This window comes from Bos indicus x Bos taurus, chromosome 27 (assembly GCF_003369695.1).
Source record: "Bos indicus x Bos taurus breed Angus x Brahman F1 hybrid chromosome 27, Bos_hybrid_MaternalHap_v2.0, whole genome shotgun sequence".
In the NCBI taxonomy this organism is placed as follows: domain Eukaryota; kingdom Metazoa; phylum Chordata; class Mammalia; order Artiodactyla; family Bovidae; genus Bos; species Bos indicus x Bos taurus.
In genome coordinates this window covers 1,225,759-1,243,812 of record NC_040102.1, presented here as the reverse complement: position 1 = coordinate 1,243,812, position 18,054 = coordinate 1,225,759, and the positions used below count along the sequence as shown (strand labels likewise).

The following is an 18,054-nucleotide window of genomic DNA, read 5'->3' as shown; positions in this document are numbered from 1 at the left end:
TTCTGGATAAAACTCTTTGGTCTATATAAAGATTCTGAGTTTAAAAATCACACGAGGATTCACTCCAATGAAAAGTAAACATTCCTTTTCTCGAAAAATTTAATTGCAGAACTATTTACAGGAGGTGAACATCAGCAGTACAGAAATCAGATGAGAGAGGCATTATCCTGGAAGAAGTCAGTAAAGAGTGAAAAGAGAGTCAGGAGAGAAAAGAACCCAAGGAACACCATCCTTCAATGCCCTGAAGTGATGACCAACATCTGTTCAGAACTTATCCACAAGAAGGAAGACAGCGTGGTGTGGACTGCGCCCTGTCCATTCAGAGCAGGCGTCCTGCATGCTACTGAAGAGAACTTATCAAAAGAACCAGAAAAGCATGAGAAAGAGAATTCCTAAAATAGTTTAATTCCAGGGAAGAGTGATTCTGTACAGATGTAGAATATTTGGCGCTCTGTGGTTGATATGATTCCATATGTATATATATCTATATATATATATTTATATACTTTTTTTTTTTAAACATTAACTAAAACAGCTAGTTTCCTGGTTCTAACATCCCTTGAATTTCTGTAGGAGGCATTTCCTCTAGTCCTTAGGCCACAGCTGGGTGTTTTGGCTTGTGACGTGGGGGGTGGGCGTGTGGACTGCTCTCCAGGCAGGGAGGACCCGTACGGAGGGGACAGCATTTGGAAATCAGGGTTCGAAAGTAGCCTGGGGTTCACTACTGGCGAGGGGAAACTTTTCGAAATTTGGTAAACCAGGTGTGAAGTGAAGGGAGAGAGACGGACGTGCTGAGCCCTTTAAAGTGATGTGATCATGGCAAAGCGATGGGCTGGGCCGTGGGGGGCGGGGAGGGGGGTAACCGAAGGGCAGGTGCGTGGCCTCCAGGAGGCGGCACCACAAACAGCCTCGGGGGTCCCTGCTTCCCTGTTGCCAGCACAGACGGACCTCTCGTCTCGTCTGCTGGAGACGGAGCCGTGTACACACACTGCAGAGACCGGTCCTTCATCACCGAGGACGTGAAAGCTCGCGTTTCCAAGGCTTTCAGGTTCGGAATAAGCACCCATAATGAAGAGTCACATAAAATCTAAGAAAGTAGGGAGGTAAACCCCTGTTATTTCTGTGTGTGTGTGTGTGTGTATACAAAATCTTTTAAAAAGTAGTGTTGTAGTAGGTAACTAACATTTCCTCTGCAAGGAAGTCAGCTTCAAGAGTTTAGATTGAACCTTGAAATAATTCTTTTTAACACTGGATCAGATTGCCAGGATTAGGACAGCAACCGGGAAAATCACGGGGATTTCTTGATGCTGAAAGGATGAAAAGATGGCAGCTGCTCGGAGCGTTCTCCTGGACCACCCGGCCTTCTCTGAGGTACAGAGGGGTCAGGACGCACAGCCAAGGCTGGGAGAGGGGGTGGCGCCCTCACCAGCCTCCAGCGATTCCGGTCAGGACGTCTGATTCTGTCCCTGGCACCGTCCCACATGCTGTTTTCTGCTTCCAAATTATTTTTTCTTTGTCACTTTCCTGTTTCATTTAAGATCTTGTCATTTCCCCTAAGATGCAGGTGTGCCCAAGCAATGGTAACAACACGGTCTCATTCTGGGGGGTACCTGGTCCTTGTTCAGGGAAACATTCAGAAACACTTGCTGTCAAAGCCCGAGAAAACAGAGAAAGGTCCCCTCAGTGCTCGCTCCACTTCCAGGCCCTCAAGAAGCTCGTGATAGCCTCGTGCTGGGCCCAGACGGCCTTCTCAGGAGGGGACCGCCGAGGCTGGTACTCAGGATCTGACTGGACTCCACAAGTACCCCACACAGAGCAGGTGGGACCCGCTTTATCAAGAATGAGGACACTTTCACAACCTGACTCCAGGGAGCTCAGAAGACGTCAGGGCCATCAGTCTTTCACAGAATGTCAGTGAGGGTGACAGGAACAGGAGAGACGGGAACACGGAGTCAAGACAAGCTGTGGATGATGTAGGAACAGAAGCCAGGCTGCTCGGCCAGCCGACTGGAGATTGCTGGGTTTCTCTCTCAACTGCAGGGCCCTCTGCAGCCACTCTGTGCTAAAGGGCACTTCCTCAGGTGTGAAAGCGCACCTTCCCCAGCATCATGTCCACTGCCCACATTTATTGCAACTCTCAACGCAGTAAAGTGACAAGGTGGAGCTCTTGCTGTGAAGGCACAGGGCTCTGATGTGACCTGGTGCCACGGGCGGATGACAAGCAGTGCCGGGGAGGCTGACAGGGCTGTGCCCATTGCTCTAGCCCTGGTGGTGAAAATGTTCCTGCTAACCAGCAGCAGCTATAGTCTCGGTCACTTATACTTGAGGTTTTCTATTTTATTTTCAAATTTTGGAACAGTGTCTTCTACCAAAACTTTAAAACAAGTGTAAACAAATATGCAGATAAAAACAAAGGAGAATCTCAAGGTGTCCCAAGCGGCTGGTGTTTGAAAACCAGTGTCTCCAACTACCTGATTCGTATGTTAAATATGCAATTAAAAAAAAAAAAATCCAGCAGTTCCAGCTTTGAGAAGAAAGGAGGTGGCTGAGAAACACGTGGGGTTAAAGGTGTGTGTGGAGCCGTCTGGTTGACATTGGGGGGCGTGGCAGGAAGGTGCCACTTCTCAGAAGGGCAGGAGGCCCACGTCCCATACCCTCCGCAGGCTGACCCATCAGGGCTGTCTTTCCGCACCCTCGGTGGGACACGTCCCTGCCCCATGGCCAAGGTTTGCAGGACCTCCATTCCCCTGGACTGGGAGCTGGCGACTGATTCCAGACATGCACTCGGGCCTTCGGGAGCGGACAGGACTCTGGGGGAGCTGAGGCTCTCCAGCCAAAGCAGCTCAAGCCTCGGCTGGGTCTCCCGTGTCGCTCCTCAGGGCACTCGCGGTCCCCGTGACTGGACCCAGGTACTGCGGATGGCAGAGGGTTTCTCTCATTCCCCTTTCTCCCGCTTCCTCTGTGCCACCAGATGCTTCGGCCCAAACCAGGCAGCTGCTCCGAACAGCCATCCTCGGTGCCCCTGCAGGCACGTGGATTGGACGTCTGCGCCATGCTTTTCCTTCCCAGAAAAGTCCATCCTGGACCTGGCTGAAGACCTGCATGAAAGTGCAATGTGGGATCTTCCAGTGAAGGTGATGGAGAGGTGGCTGCCCCACACAGACTTGGGAAAGGTGAACAGAACACAGACCCCCAAAGAAACGTACCAGCCCCACATCTGTGGGCCCTGGATCGTGCTGTCTTCTGGCCATAAATTTGGCCACTTCTATCTGTAGGCATCAGCAGGGACAGTTTCTACTTGCAAGGTCACTGACTTGGTGGTTATTTTTCTTTAAAGAGGGAATCGTCAATGTAGCCTGATATTTTTTTCCAATCATACACTTTCCTATTTAATGCTGGACGTCTTTAGTATCGACTTTGAGGTGAAAACATCAATACTTTATTTTAAACAAAAATGTAATATTTTGGTATCATACCACAGTTCAACTCTTCATCCCTCATTCTAGGATGGTCCCATCAATTTGCTGAGAAACAATGGTAACAGCTGTCACTAACACCTCTCTCATGCTAAAGACAACTGTAACCAGTGAGCACGTATGCGATGAATCACACTGAAAGCGCACTTGTGAACAGGTAAGACGTGCCTCTTCGGGGTTTTCTTAGACACTAGGACCCTGTTTATCATACTTGTGTTCTGATTTGGAAAGTCACGTGGGGCCGTCAGCATGGCAACATCTGTGTGTTGGTCGTGAGGAACATGATTCTACAGGGCACCTGGTTATGATGGGCACGGGCCGTATCTCCCGGGAAGGGAAGTGTATGATCACAGACAACGTGGCGCTTCCTTTCCATCGCGGATGTTCCTAGAATGCGGTGTGTTATCGTTTTCAACCATGTTCTCAAGCCTGAAGATCGTCTTTTGGGGAACTGCACCCACGACAGGACGAAATGGTCACGGATAGCTGCGTGCTCTGTGCCCGCAGGCGTGGCTGTAACAGCTCGTGCGATGCAGGAACACAAGTAGTATAAACAGTTTTATTTCTCTTTACATGTACAACGTGTAAACATGGCTTATCATCTGCCTTTCACGACGGGATGTCACCACGAGAAGGGCTGTACTGCACTTGGTCGTGTCCCACACACGGTGACACTCCATCGATGCCGCTGCACGCACACCGCCCCCACCCCCCACAACCTTCTTTGGAACAACGTGGATCAAACAGGGGCTCGTACACGCTCCCCACCTCCAACCAACAACCGACGTCAAATTTAGTTTAGGTGAATCTGCTCACCTGTGGATGGTTCAGGTCAAGATTTGGGGGGGGGTTAAGATTAAAAAAATGAGTATACAAAACATAAAAACATTAATCCAAATTCAGTGAGTACTTTTAAGTGGGGATCAGAGAATCTGGGATCTAGAATCATTGTTGTCTAATTTTATAGTTGGTTGATAGCCATTTTGTACAAGTTCAAGGAAATGGGATAAAACCCATCAGCTTCCAGGTGCGGCACACCTGAGGAGGCTGCAAGCACGTTTGCATTTTACATCTCCCCTCGTCGGGAGTCACACCCAATTTCTGTGGTTATTTCTAGAGAGCTGTTCGTCTTAATAACACATCATGTTTAAAGTCTAAAATGCCAATGCTTGCAAATACATTTGTCTTTAACAGAGTATACTAAATATAGGAAGAAGCATCTTTATTGTATACTACTCAGGATTTAGGTATTTATTTAGGTAGAAAAAAATGCTTAGAATACTCTGGGGAAATAGGGCTCATTTATAGAAGAATATTTCAGGGATTTTTTTTTTTTTTTTTTTTGCATTTTTCAAGGATATACATTCGTACTGATTTTTGCTTCCAAATATATTTTAAGGCTGTTTGGTAAAATATATACCAGATATGAGGTTCCATTTACAGGGTTTTGTTCTTACAGGGACTTCTTAACTACTCAGCTTTAAAAAAGTAAAACTGTGAAGCTAAACATGCTTTGCTATCACCTGCGCTCCTACGAACCCCACGCTTCGTGGAATGTGGACTATGAGGAAGAGAAACGCGGCGGGCGGCAGGCGCCTGCCTGTGCAAGGACGCCACCGGGGCTCTCACGCTTACGAACCCCACGCTTCGTGGAATGTGGACTATGAGGAAAAGAAACGCGGCGGGCGGCAGGCGCCTGCCTGTGCAAGGACGTCACCGGGGCTCTCACGCCAGAGGCGTGGAGGGCGGTGCGTCTTAAAGTGCGAGTCAAACAGGAAAACAAAGTGCTATGGAGGGGGGTCTGTGCTGCTGGGCTGGGGGCCCGCACTCCCAGGGCTGCGGGGCACACGGCGTCCCGCGGAAACGCTGTGGCCCCTGCTTTTACCTGGAGTCACAGCGAGGACTCTAGTCTGGGGTCTAGTGGGTAAGTCCATGGGCGCTTCCTCTGAGGTGGTGTCTCAACAGACACACAACCATCCAGGTGGAACAATGGTCCCGGCATCTAAATTTAACGAGATGAATGGAAAACCTTCCATTAGAGACCTTCCTATTTTTCTCCTTGCCAATCAGACTCACGGAAATAAATTACTTTTCTGAAAGTCCACAGCTGGAAAGCACAATGTGACCTTTTTTTTTTTTTTTTTTGTCATGTCAAAAACAGGCAAGAAATATATTCTGGACTTCAGCTGTACTGCATAGAACAAAAGAATTCTGGAAAAATACAATGTAAACCACATTTCTTCTTTACCATTTAAACTGAGATATACTTACCACACACATTCATATTTCTTAAACTTTTTACAGCATCACAACTGTCATTTTAAACAAGCAAACTTTTTTTGTTTTGTTTTGTTTTTTTAAAGGATACCCTGGAAAGTCAACTGATAGAGCATCTGAGAATATATATACATCTATAAAAAAAATCACATGGAGCATAAAGGGTGAAACTTAAAGACAGAACCGTGGGTGATAGTTTAAGTTACAAAGGGATAAAAAATAAACGACTCTTTTATCTGATTAAGGACAACTGTGTTCTCTTTGTACCCCTGCTACAGAAGAGTCGACCTCTCTTAAGACTCTCTGTTTCCGTCTGTCTCTCCCTGTGTGGACGGACATTCAGCTGACTTCTGGCCGCGGAGATGCTGTGCTGAGTTTGGGGGGGCAGACGTGGGCTTCCACCCCAGGTTTCCAGAGAAGCGCGAGGCGGGGAGCTTGGTGGCTGCAGAGACGACTCCTCATCACCATGGACTTGGCACAGGAACCATGTGAAGGGTCGCCGGGTTCAGGGCACAGGGACCCCAGGCCGCGGGGTGGGGGTCTTCCTTTCCTGCACTCAAGCTGTAGCACCTTCTCTTGGGGTATCTAATGCCTTGAGAGTGCTGAGACACACCCTTTCACAGTTGTTTGTTATTCTCGCCTCTAATATCACACGATTTTATAAAAATATAAATAACAAAGTGTGAACTGGGTTCCATCTCGAGCGGTTTCCTCGACCCCCTCTGGGAACAGAGGGGTGCGTCAGGGGTCCCCACGCCGCTCCGGCCCCGGGGGTGGGCATCCGGGCTGTCTGGGAGAAGTCGCTGTGGCCGTGAGCTCGGACGTCCGGGCGCTCCAGGGTGTTTATGGCACAAACATGACGGCGGGGCGGACTCGCTGGAGGAATGAGACGGGAGTGACGAGGGGGTGGCGCTCGGCGCGGCTAAGGCTCCGCGGGGCGGGGCTCGGCCCCGCCCTAGAGCCGCGTCTGGGCCTCGGGGATGTAGATCTCGATGCTGTCGGCCCGCTCGCTGGCTGAGCTCTGGCGGAAGGACGCCGCCCTCTTGGCCGCCGCCAGCCGCCTCCGCGCCTCCTGCCGCTGTCTGTCCGGCAGGTCCAGAGACTTCTCTCTGGTGATGGGGAGTTTCCCTCTGGGGGGCTTCTTTGGTATTGGAGGGGGGACCTTTCTTTCTTCCTGAAAAGCATCACAAGTCAAGAGTTGGGGTCAGAGAGCCTGGCCCTCCCCACCGCCCGCCCCCGCCCACCCCCCGGTGCTGCCGGGTTCTCCGGGCAGGAAGCCTCTGGGCACGTGAACCTGGGCCTCGGTCTTGGTCGTGGCACCGTTCTGCCCCTGCTGCTTGGTAAACGCTCCCTCACAAACCCACACCCGCTCACCTTCACGGGAGCCTGCACGACGCCCCCTTGACAGCTTGAGACGCTAATCTATTCAACAGACTGCAAGGTCCGAGGACATGGAAACTACCTCTAATCCTCTGCCATGGGCCTCAGACCCCTCGACATTAATTACCTACGGCTTTTCACTTGCATGGGAATCGGATGTGAATAACTGGCTCTGACTCTCAGCTTGTGTTCTCCAACCACAGCCCCAAGATCCGAGCATGCCTTTTCCAGAAAGAGAGAGACTGCCCGATTTCGCAGCAAAGGAACATGGGGAGCTGGCAAGTGCCCCGGGCACGGAAGAGGCCTGCGTCCCGCCTTGTGCCCTCTGTCTGCTGGGCCGGGATCAGACACCAGACCTGCCCAGGCGGGAGGGAGGGTCTCACCGAGTCCTTGCTGGAAAGGGGCGTGGCCTTTTCTGAGCACGTGCCCAGCTGCTGGGGGAAGCCTTCATCTGTCCTTTCCCTTTCAGCCTCCAAAAGGACCCGAAGGCACCAGGGTGCCCAGGCCTGGCCACCATGGCGGGTTCAGTGGACACACGGCAGAACCCAAAGTCTGTCCTACTGTTTTTGGCAGAAAGATAAACTTCGGTGTTTGGAACTTTGTTCTTAGGGCCAGAAGCAATGTCCTTCCTGACTTGATGGCAGGGGTCAGTAGGGGTAATTACTTTGCCAAGACTTCCAGCTATTTCAGAATGTAACTCTTGCCCTGAGTGCGGGACTGTACTTGTCTCTTTGCACGCCTGCGGGGCCTCTGAAACACGCAGCAGTGAAACCAGCCCTTGTGGGAATCTCCACCCACACAGGCTCACAACTGTCCTGGGGTGGGGGGGGTGGGGGGGTGGGGGGGGTGGGGGGGTGGGGGGGGTGGGGGGGTGGGGGGGGTGGGGGGGTGGGGGGGGTGGGGGGGTGGGGGGGGTGGCGGGGTGGGGGGGGCGTGGGGGGGGTGGGGGCGTGGCGGGGTGGTGGCCCCGCAGATCTGCGAGGACCTTGGCCCCAGGGGCACGACGCGGAGCTGGGGCTGCGTTCCAGGGCTGCTCGCCTCCCGGACAGGGTGCAGCGCCCTCAGCAGGACCCCGTGTTCACTCTGAGGACTACCTGCTATGTAGAGCTGGGTAGAGGGTGATATTAGTGGTCAGGTACAGAAGAATGGAAAATGGGAAGGGCTTTTACGTATCTTCAGACTAGTTTAAAAGTTGGATTTTTAGTGGTTTCCTAGAATAACTTTTTCACTGGGAATCATTACTTATGATCACCTTCATTCACGACCAAACCATAGACCTCTTGGACTTGCTCACACACAACCTGGTCGTTTGCACGCCCCTCCGCCCCCCTGTCTGCGGTGACAAGGGCTTTGTCAGCACCTGCGATCGAGCGATGGTCTCCAACTTGGACCACGGGGGGCATGTTTTAGGGAAAAAGGATGATGATGGTCTGCGTGCTAATTATCTAGATGTACAACCCTCAGCTACTCCCCTGTCCCAAAGTATCTCGGATCAATTGTCTTTATTTTGATTGATAATGTCTGTCTAAGAAAATCAGATTATGATTCTGGAGAACTTCTCTAAGGTGCGTCAGGAAGTCAATGTCTTTATAGCTAATTCACACTTATTTCTCAGCCCTAGAGAACATGATACCTAAAGGGAAGAGCTGAAATCACAGGTCAAACTTAATGGGCATTTTCAGCCTATCTCAGGGCCAGCTCTATAGGAAGTGTACATTCTTTAAGTGTTCAGTGAAGTTTACAGTGTTTCTCATCTCCCCAAGCATCACTGTAAGCAACCTGAAGCCTGTGGGAACCACCACAGTGCAGTCCACACAGAGGGTGGTGGCGATGGTAATAATTCAGAGGACGGGCCCGACAGGAAACGTGACTGCGAATTCACTTGTGGGTTCTATTGGTGTCTTCTCGGAATTGTCAGCAAGAAAGGGACTTACTATACGTGCTGATGACTAGCACCAGTCTGGTTGTGCAGACATGGGTTTAGGTGTGATATCAGATCCTGTCCTGTTAACTGCAGACTGAGACACGCATGGTAACGTGGTACTTGGAGCACGTGCAGGGATTGTGGGCAGGGACGGGGGCGGTGGGCTCAGTGTGGGGATGCAGCAGGGGCTTACCTTCCTCTCCGGAGATTCGACCACTTTCCAGTCGGTGAGCTTCAGCTGGTGCAACTCATCGAACTTCATGCTGACATCCTGAACGGACAGCTGCAGCATGTCCCAGTAGCCGGCCAGATCTTGGGAGGTGGGCCTGGGCATGGCGCTGGGGTCCTGCCGGACACATGCACAGTTAGAGCTGTGGAGACCTCTGGGCAGGGCGGGGGAAGGGGCTGCTTTTCCCAATGAAGGGGGTCTGGGAGAAGCCTCTGTAATTAGAATTGGGTGCACATGCTCCTGAGGGCCCATGAGGATCTAGTGACAGTTTACATGAGTGTTTGCTGACAGTTAAAAAAAATCTGTGATGGAATTCCACCTGAGCTATTTCAAATCCTAAAAGATGATGCTGTTAAAGTGCTGCACTCAATATGCCAGCAAATTTGGAAAACTCCAGTACTGGAAAATGTGTTTTCATTCCAATCCTCCAAAAGGGCAATGTCAAAGAATGTTCATACTACCTCACAATTGCACTTATTTCACATGCTAGCAAAGTAATGCTCAAAATTCTCCAAGCTAGGTTTCAACAGTATGTGAACCGAGAACGTCTATATGTTCAAGGTGGATTTAGAAAAGGAAGAGGAACCAGAGATCAAACTGACAACATCTGTTGGATCATAGAGAAAGCAAGAGAATTCCAGAAGATCTGGTTCATTGACTACGCCAAAGTCTTTGACTGTGGATCACAACAAAGTGGAAAATTCTTCAAGAGATGGGAATACCACGACACCTGACCTGCCTCCTGAGAAACCTGTATGCAGGTTAAGAAGCAACAGTTAGAACTGGGCATGGAATAACAGTGTGGTTCAAAAGTCAGGAAAGGAGTACAGCAAGGGTGTATATTGTCACCCTGCTTATTTAACTTAAATGCAGAATACATTAAGAGAAATGCCGGGCTGGATGAAGTACAAACTGAAATCAAGATTGCCAGGGGAAATATCAATAACCTCAGATGTATAGATGACACCATCCTTATGGCAGAAAGTGAAGAAGAACTAAAGAGCCTCTTGATGAAAGTGAAAGACGAGAGTGAAAAAGCTGGTTTAAAACTCAACATTCAAAAAACGAAGATCATGGCATCCGGTCCCATCACTTCATAGCAAATAGATGGGGAAACAAGGGAAACAGTGACAGACTTTATTTTTGGGGGCTCCAAAATCACTGCAGATGGTGGCTACAGCCTTGAAATTAAAAGACCCTTGTTCCTTGAAAGAAAAGCTATGACTAACCTAGACAGCATATTAAAAAGCAGAGGGATTACTTTGCCAACAAAGGTCCATCTAGTGAAAGTTATGATTTTTCCAGTAGTCATGTATGGATGTGAGAGTTGGACCATAAAGAAAGCTGAGCACGGAAGAATTGATTATTTTGAACTGTGGTGTTGGAGAAGACTCTTGAGAGAGTCCCTTGGACTGTGAGGAGATCAAACTAGTCCATCCTAAAGGAAATCAGTCCTGAATATTCATTGGAAGGACTGATGCTGAAGCTGAAGCTCCAGTACTCTGGCCACCTGATGTGAAGAGCCAACTCATTAGAAAAGACCCTGATGCTGGGAAAGATTGAAGGTGGAAGGAGAAGGGGCCGACAGAGGATGAGATGGTTGGATGGCATCACCGACTCAGTGGACATGAGTTTGAGCAAGCTCTGGGAAATGCTGAAGGACAGGGAGGCCTGGCGTGCTGCAGTCCGTGGGGTCTCTAAGAGTTGGACATGACTGAGCAATTGAACACCAACAGACCTGAAAAGTCCGCATTGTGTGTGATTCCAGTTGTAGGACATGCTGGAGAGGGCACAACTACGGAGACAGGAAAAAGATGAGAGGCGGCTAGGGGCTGAGGGGACACAAGGAGTGACCAGGGGGAGCACAGAGGATTCTCAGGACCATGAGGCCGCTCTGCGTGTCACTGTCCTGGTGGACACGTGTCATATATTTGTCTAAATCCACAGACTGTCCAACACCAGGAGTGAGCCCTGATGGAAATCGTGGACTCGTAGTGATGGTGATGGTTTGTGCGGGTTCATCAGTCGTGACACACGGACCATCTGGTGGGGATGCTGATAGTGGTGGGGCTGGTGTGTGGCAACCGGGAGTACGTGGCATTTTCTCTGTATTTTTCACCCAGTTTTGCTGTGAATTTACAATGGCTCAAAAAATGTATATTAACGTGGTTGAAAAATGGGCAGAGGATCTATCTTCCAAGGAAGACATACAGATGGCCACCGGGCACATGAAAAGATGCTCAGCATCACTAATCACCAGAGAAATGCACAGCAAAACCACAGTGGGGTATCACCTTGCACCCGTCCCAGTGGCCATCATCAGACAGGAAGTAACAAGCTTTTGAGGATGCAGAGAGAAGGGAGCCCTTGTGTGCTGCTGGTGGGAACACAGACTGGTGCAGCCACTATGGAGAACAGTATGGAGTATCCTCACAAATTCAACATGCAGCTAGCACACAACCCAGCGGTGCACTCCTGGGTATTATCCAAAGAAATGAAACACTAATTCAAAAAGACACACGCACCCCCCACATTCACTGCAAAACTATTTACAATAGCCGAGACATGGAAGCAGCCGAAGTGTCCTTCAGTAGAGAGGATGTCATGCACATATATACTGAAATACTACTCCAGTGTAACAAAGAATGAAATCTTGAAATCTGCAATAACATGTAAGTCAAACAGAAAAAGAAAAATGCTGTATGACTTCACTTGTATGTTGTGAAATATAAAAATCAAAACAAATGAACAAACATAACAAGACGGAAACAGAGTCATAGATACAGAGAACAAACGTGTTTGCAGAGGGAACTGGGGATGGGGCTAAGAAATAAGTTCGGGAGATAAGGAGGTACGGACTGCCAGCTGCAAAATAAGAGAGTCATGGGAATGAAACTTACAGTGTGGGAATCCAGGAATAATTGTGCAGCCTCTTTGTATGGTGACATATTGTAACTAGACTTATCGTGTTGATCAGTTTGAAACATCAAATCACTATGCTGTGCATCGGGAACTAACATGGTGCTGCATTTCAAAAAATAAAGAAGCAAACTCATAGAAAAAGGGACCAGATTTGTGGTTATTAGAGGGAGGCATGGGGTGGGAGGAGGGGGAACGCGATGAAGGTGGCCAAAGGTACGAACTTCCAACAACAGGATACACCAATACTAAGAATGTGAGGTACAGCACGATAAATACAGTCTGCACTGCTGTTCCTAATATGAAAGCTGCTAAGACAGTAAATCCTGAAGTCTCTCATCACAAGGAAAGTTACATTTTTCTACCTCTTTGTGTACCCACAAGACGTGATGGATGTTCTCTAAGATTATGGTGACAATCATTTCATGATACCAGTCAGATCACGGTGCTGCACCCCCTACACTTATCCAGTGCTGCATGTTCATTGTATCTCAACACAACTGGGAGAAAATGGAACCTGGGGACGGTGGCGCCTGTTAAGGTTTTGATGCCTGGACAGTTCTGGCAGCTGAGGCCCTCTGGTTCTGGGCGCCTGTGGGGTTCCTGGGCAGGGTCTGTGGTGGTGCTGGTGGTGGGGGGCACTGGGGAGGGGGGGCCTGTTTCCTTCTGTCCTCTGAGGGGTCTCAGCCCTGCTTCTGAAGGTCAGAGACACCCTACGTGTGCACCATGGATGCCGTTGCCCTGGCTTGGAGGGAGGGCTTGGCAGGTCAGGTTCCTGCCCTGGGAGGACAGCTGATGCCACCGAGTGGTGCACGGGCAGCCAAGGGTGGATGTGGCCCCAAGACGCGTTTGCTCCTGCATGTGCTTATCAGGGCACTGATCCATTCACGGAGCCCCACCCTCGTGAGCTTTCCCCCCACAGTCCCCTCCTGTCACCCCCACCGGGCCAGGACTCGACGTGTGAATGCTGGAGGACACAGATGTCTAGTCCTGGTTCCGTGCCCACACCCACTAGGCCACTCTCTGGGCCCTGTCCATCCTGCCTAATGTGACCGGATGGCAGCTGTGCTGAACTGCTGGGAGGGGGTCAGAATCGCCGTCTGAGCCACTTGCACACAAAGCCTCCATTTTCCACTCTGAGTGAGAATTGCAACCCCCGGCGGCTGTTGACTGTGTGAGGACCATTCTCCACTGAGCCACCAGGGGGCGACCTGGTGTGCAGACCGAAGAGCCTGATGGGCAGGTGCAGGGTCGCACACAGGTTCAGGGTTGGATGAGGTCACGTACAGGGTCAGAGCGAGGTGCAGGGTCAGGGTCAGGGTCAGATACAGGGTCAGGCTCAAGCTCAGGGACGGGTCAGGGTCATGTCAGGGTCAGGTGTGGGAGGGTTCGTCAGGTCGCCAGACCTGGGTTGTCATGCACTCGCCTGAGTTTGAGCTCAGCTGCCGCTTGTGAAGGAAAACAGTGAAGGCCTTGCTCTGAGCTGTGCCTTGCAGGTGATGGGGTTTGGGGGGACCAACAGGGGCTCCCTGGACGTCTGGGGCTGGCAGGGTGCTCCTCCCCGACAGTGGGTCCTGAGCCGCGTGTCCTCCTCCTGGAGGATGAAGCCGGCACAGCGACCCCTCCTCCCCTCCCCACCCCCCACAGGGGCAGGTGTGAAGGGCCTGCATGTGTCTGAGGACCACGTCACCCAAGAGTGAACTCCGGGGTCACTGGGCCTCCGCTCTGGGCACTGAGGGGCAGAGGCCATGGTCATGGTAGACCCCAGCACGGTCAGGGCCTTGCTCTGTGTCCTCTACTCCTTTCTGGGAGGTGTGGCTATATCTGTGTCCCTGGACACTCACACGCCCTGGTCTGTTTGTAAGCCTCGTCTGTCACATCAAGGTGGGCCAGGCCAGTCTCCTCCCCCAGCAAGTGCACAGAGCTGTTCATCCCTGTTGACTGCACGCAGGGCCCCAGGGTGCTATCTGGCCCCAGCATGGGAGGTCCTGGGATGTGGGCTCAGATGCTTTGTGTTCTAGAACATTCTCCTGGAGCTGTGTGTCCTGAGAAGGGCTGAGGAGAGACCATGGTCTCATTCAAGTGCAGCGTTAGATCAGCGGTCTGTGTGTGACTCCATCTCTCCCAGCTCTGAGGGTGCTGAGCCGCTGGCCCTAGGGCCACAGGGGTCCACCCGCTAGTGTCAAGGGCAGGCCCTTCCCAGAGTCCATCCTCAACAGCCAGTGGGTCTGACTCACTCCCTGGGGCCATTCCTTTGACTTAGAACTAGAGCTGCCAATGAGGACAGTGTGGTTTTGATGAGCAGGGCCCTGCCGGCACTTTCAGCCCCTCTGCTGACGGTCTGCCCAGAGCCCAGCAACCTCCTCCAAGTGCTCCGGGGCTTTTGGTCCAATGGAGGGCACACGAAAAGGAAGTGGTCATGCCAGACCTCCTGTGGCCAACACAAAGTGCAATCTGACGTGTGTAAGAGGTGTCAAGGATGTGACACTGGATAATTCTCAGGTCTAATACCAGCTACATCTGGCAGAGAAGACGTGCATTGCTCACAGCTGGAAGACTGTTACTGTGCTACATGGAGGTTCCTGAAGACGCGGACAACCCTCCCATCGGCTCAGTGGAACAAGGACCACGCCCCCTGGTGGCCTCAGTCAGTCCTCAGAGATGGCGATGGGGTGGGGCTGGGGGCAGGACACACCTGGGGGACGGGAGAGCCGAGTGTTTCTACAACTGCACATTCCTTTGAGGGACCCTAAGCCTGCCGTGGTGTTGGAGAAGACTCTTGAGAGTCCCTTGGACTGCAAGGAGATCCAACCAGTCCATTCTGAAGGAGATCAGCCCTGGGATTTCTTTGGAAGGAATGATGCTAAAGCTGAAACTCCAGTACTTTGGCCACCTCATGCAAAGAGTTGACTCATTGGAAAAGACTGATGCTGGGAGGGATTGGGGGCAGGAGGAGAAGGGGACGACAGAGGATGAGATGGCTGGATAGCATCACTGACTTGATGGACGTGAGTCTGGGTGAACTCTGGGAGTTGGTGATGGACAGGGAGGCCTGGCGTGCTGCTATTCATGGGGTCACAAAGAGTCGGACACGACTGAGTGACTGAACTGAACTGAAGCCTGCCTATTCCCCGCTCTTAAATGTTGATTGTAACTTCACGGCATAGGCGACCAGGTGCTAACGCTTTAAATCTCATGATGCACTTGGATGGGATTAATGGAAAATATTGGAGAAAACATTCTTTTTAATGATCCTGATGAAAAGGGATGAATTGGCAACTCTGACGTGCTAGGCTGCCTACGTGTGGAAGAACATGCTGCAAACTCACAGGCCTCCTTGTGAATTTAAGAACGGAGCAAAACAAGACCGAGGCACCGTGACCTGCTGCTTGTATGTTAATGAAAATGTCTGGTCTGAAAGAGGTCAGTGTATGGATTATAAATAAAAATGCATAAAAGAGGTTGTAAAGTAGTGTGAATACCATTGAGCTATTACTCTTCAATGACTTTCTCCAAATAATTATTGTTTCTCCAAAATAATATTGGTGAGTACTTTCTTTGGTCAGATAAGGAAAAGTATGTGTGTTATGATACATATTTATATTTATTGATAGAGTGCCTGATGAACTATGGACGGAGGTTCGTGACATTGTACAGGACACAGGGATCAAGACCATCCCCATGGAAAAGAAATGCAAAAGAGCAAAATGGCTGTCTGGGGAGGCCTTACAAACAGCTGTGAAAAGAAAAGAAGCAAAAAGCAAAGGAGAAAAGGAAAGATATAAGCATCTGAATGCAGAGTTCCAAAGAATAGCAAGGAGAGATAAAAAAGCCTTCTTCAGCGATCAATCCAAAGAAATAGAGGAAAACAACAGAATGGGAAAGGCTAGAGACCTCTTTAAGAAAATTAGAGATACCAAGGGAACATTTCATGCAAAGATGGGCTCGATAAAGGACAGAAATGGTATGGACCTAACAGAAGCAGAAGATATTAAGAAGAGGTGGCAAGAATACACAGAAGAACTGTACAAAAAAGATCTTCATGACCCAGATAATCACGATGGTGTGATCACTCACCAAGAGCCAGACATCCTGGAATGTGAAGTCAAGTGGGCTTTAAGAAAGCATGACTATGAACAAAGCTAGTGGAGGTGATGGAATTCCAGTTGAGCTATTCCAAATCCTGAAAGATGATGCTGTGAAAGTGCTGCATTCAATATGCCAGCAAATTTGGAAAACTCAGGAGTGGCCACAGGACTGGAAAAGGTCAGTTTTCATTCCAATCCCTAAGAAAGGCAATGCCAAAGAATGCTCAAACTACCGCACAATTGCACTCATCTCACATGCTAGTAAAGTCATGCTCAAAATTCTCCAAGCCAGGCTTTAGCAATACGTGAAATGTGAACTTCCAGATGTTCAAGCTGGTTTTAGAAAAGGCAGAGGAACCAGAGATCAAATTGCCAACATTTGCTGGATCATGGAAAAAGCAAGAGAGTTTCAGAAAAACATCTATTTCTGCTTTATTGACTATGCCAAAGCCTTTGACTGTGTGGATCACAATAAACTGTGGAAAATTCTGAAAGAGATGGGAATACCAGACCACCTGACCTGCCTCTTAAGAAACCTATATGCAGATCAGGAAGCAACAGTTAGAACTGGACATGGAACAACAGACTGGTTGCAAATAGGAAAAGGAATACGTCAAGGCTGCATATTGTCACCCTGCTTATTTAACTTATACGCAGAGTACATCATGAGAAATGCTGGGGTAGAAGAAGCACAAGCTGGAATCAAGATTGCCGGCAGAAATATCAATAACCTCAGATATGCAGATGACACCACCCTTATGGTAGAAAGTGAAGAGGGACTAAAAAGCCTCTGATGAAAGGGAAAGAGGAGAGTGAAAAAGTTGGCTTAAAGCTCAACATTCAGAAAACGAAGATCATGGCAGCTGGTCTCATCACTTCATGGGAAATAGATGGGAAACAGTGGAAACAGAGTCAGACTTTATTTTTTTGGGCTCCGAAATCACTGCAGATGGTGACTGCAGCCATAAAATTAAAAGACGCTTACTCCTTGGAAGGAAAGTTAGGACCAACCTAGATAGCATATTCAAAAGCAGAGACATTACTTTGCCAACAAAGGTCTGTCTAGTTAAGGCTATGGTTTTTCCAGTGGTCATGTATGGATGTGAAAGTTGGAATGTGAAGAAAGCTAAGCGCCGAAGAATTGATGCTTTTGAACTGTGGTGTTGGAGAAGACTCTTGAGAGTCCCTTGGACTGCAAGGAGATCCAACCAGTCCATCCTAAGGAGATCAGTCCTGGGTGTTCATTGGAAGGAATGATGCTGAGGCTGAAACTCTGATACTTTGGCCACCTCATGTGAAGAGCTGACTCATTGGAAAAGACCCTGATGCTGGGAGGGATTGGGGCAGGAGGAGAAGGGGACGACAGAGGATGAGATGGCTGGATGACATCACTGACTCGATGGACGTGAGTCTGAGTGAACTCCAGGAGTTGGTGATGGACAGGGAGGCCTGGCGTGCTGTGATTCATGGGGTCGCAAAGAGTCAGACACGACTGAGCAACTGAACTGAACTGAACTGAATATTTATATATGTAAGTATTCATGTTAGAATATATATATATGTGTATGCTGCTGCTGCTACTGCTAAGTCGCTTCAGTCGTGTCTGACTCTGCGACCCCATGGACTGCAGCCTACCAGGCTTCTCCGTCCACGGGATTTTCCAGGCAAGAGTACTGGAGTGGGTTGCCATTGCCTTCTCCTATATAATGAATATATATACTCCTTTTGATTTTCAGGAAGATCAGAACCAAGTTTAGTGTT

At 49.8% G+C, this 18,054-nt stretch overlaps 1 protein-coding gene across 2 annotated transcripts in view; it reads right to left on the bottom strand.

Moving 5' to 3' along the window:
• Nucleotides 1-81: 81 nt before the first annotated feature.
• Nucleotides 82-18,054, bottom strand: part of DLGAP2 (DLG associated protein 2) — a 275,780-nt gene continuing 257,807 nt past the window's right edge. For both annotated transcript variants that reach the window (XM_027529990.1, XM_027529991.1), the window contains 2 exons: nt 9,251-9,403; nt 82-6,927 (listed from right to left, as the gene is read on the bottom strand). In XM_027529990.1, coding sequence (XP_027385791.1) covers nt 6,709-6,927; nt 9,251-9,403 — 372 coding nt within the window. In that variant the 3' untranslated portion in view covers nt 82-6,708. The remainder of the gene's footprint in view (nt 6,928-9,250; nt 9,404-18,054) is intronic.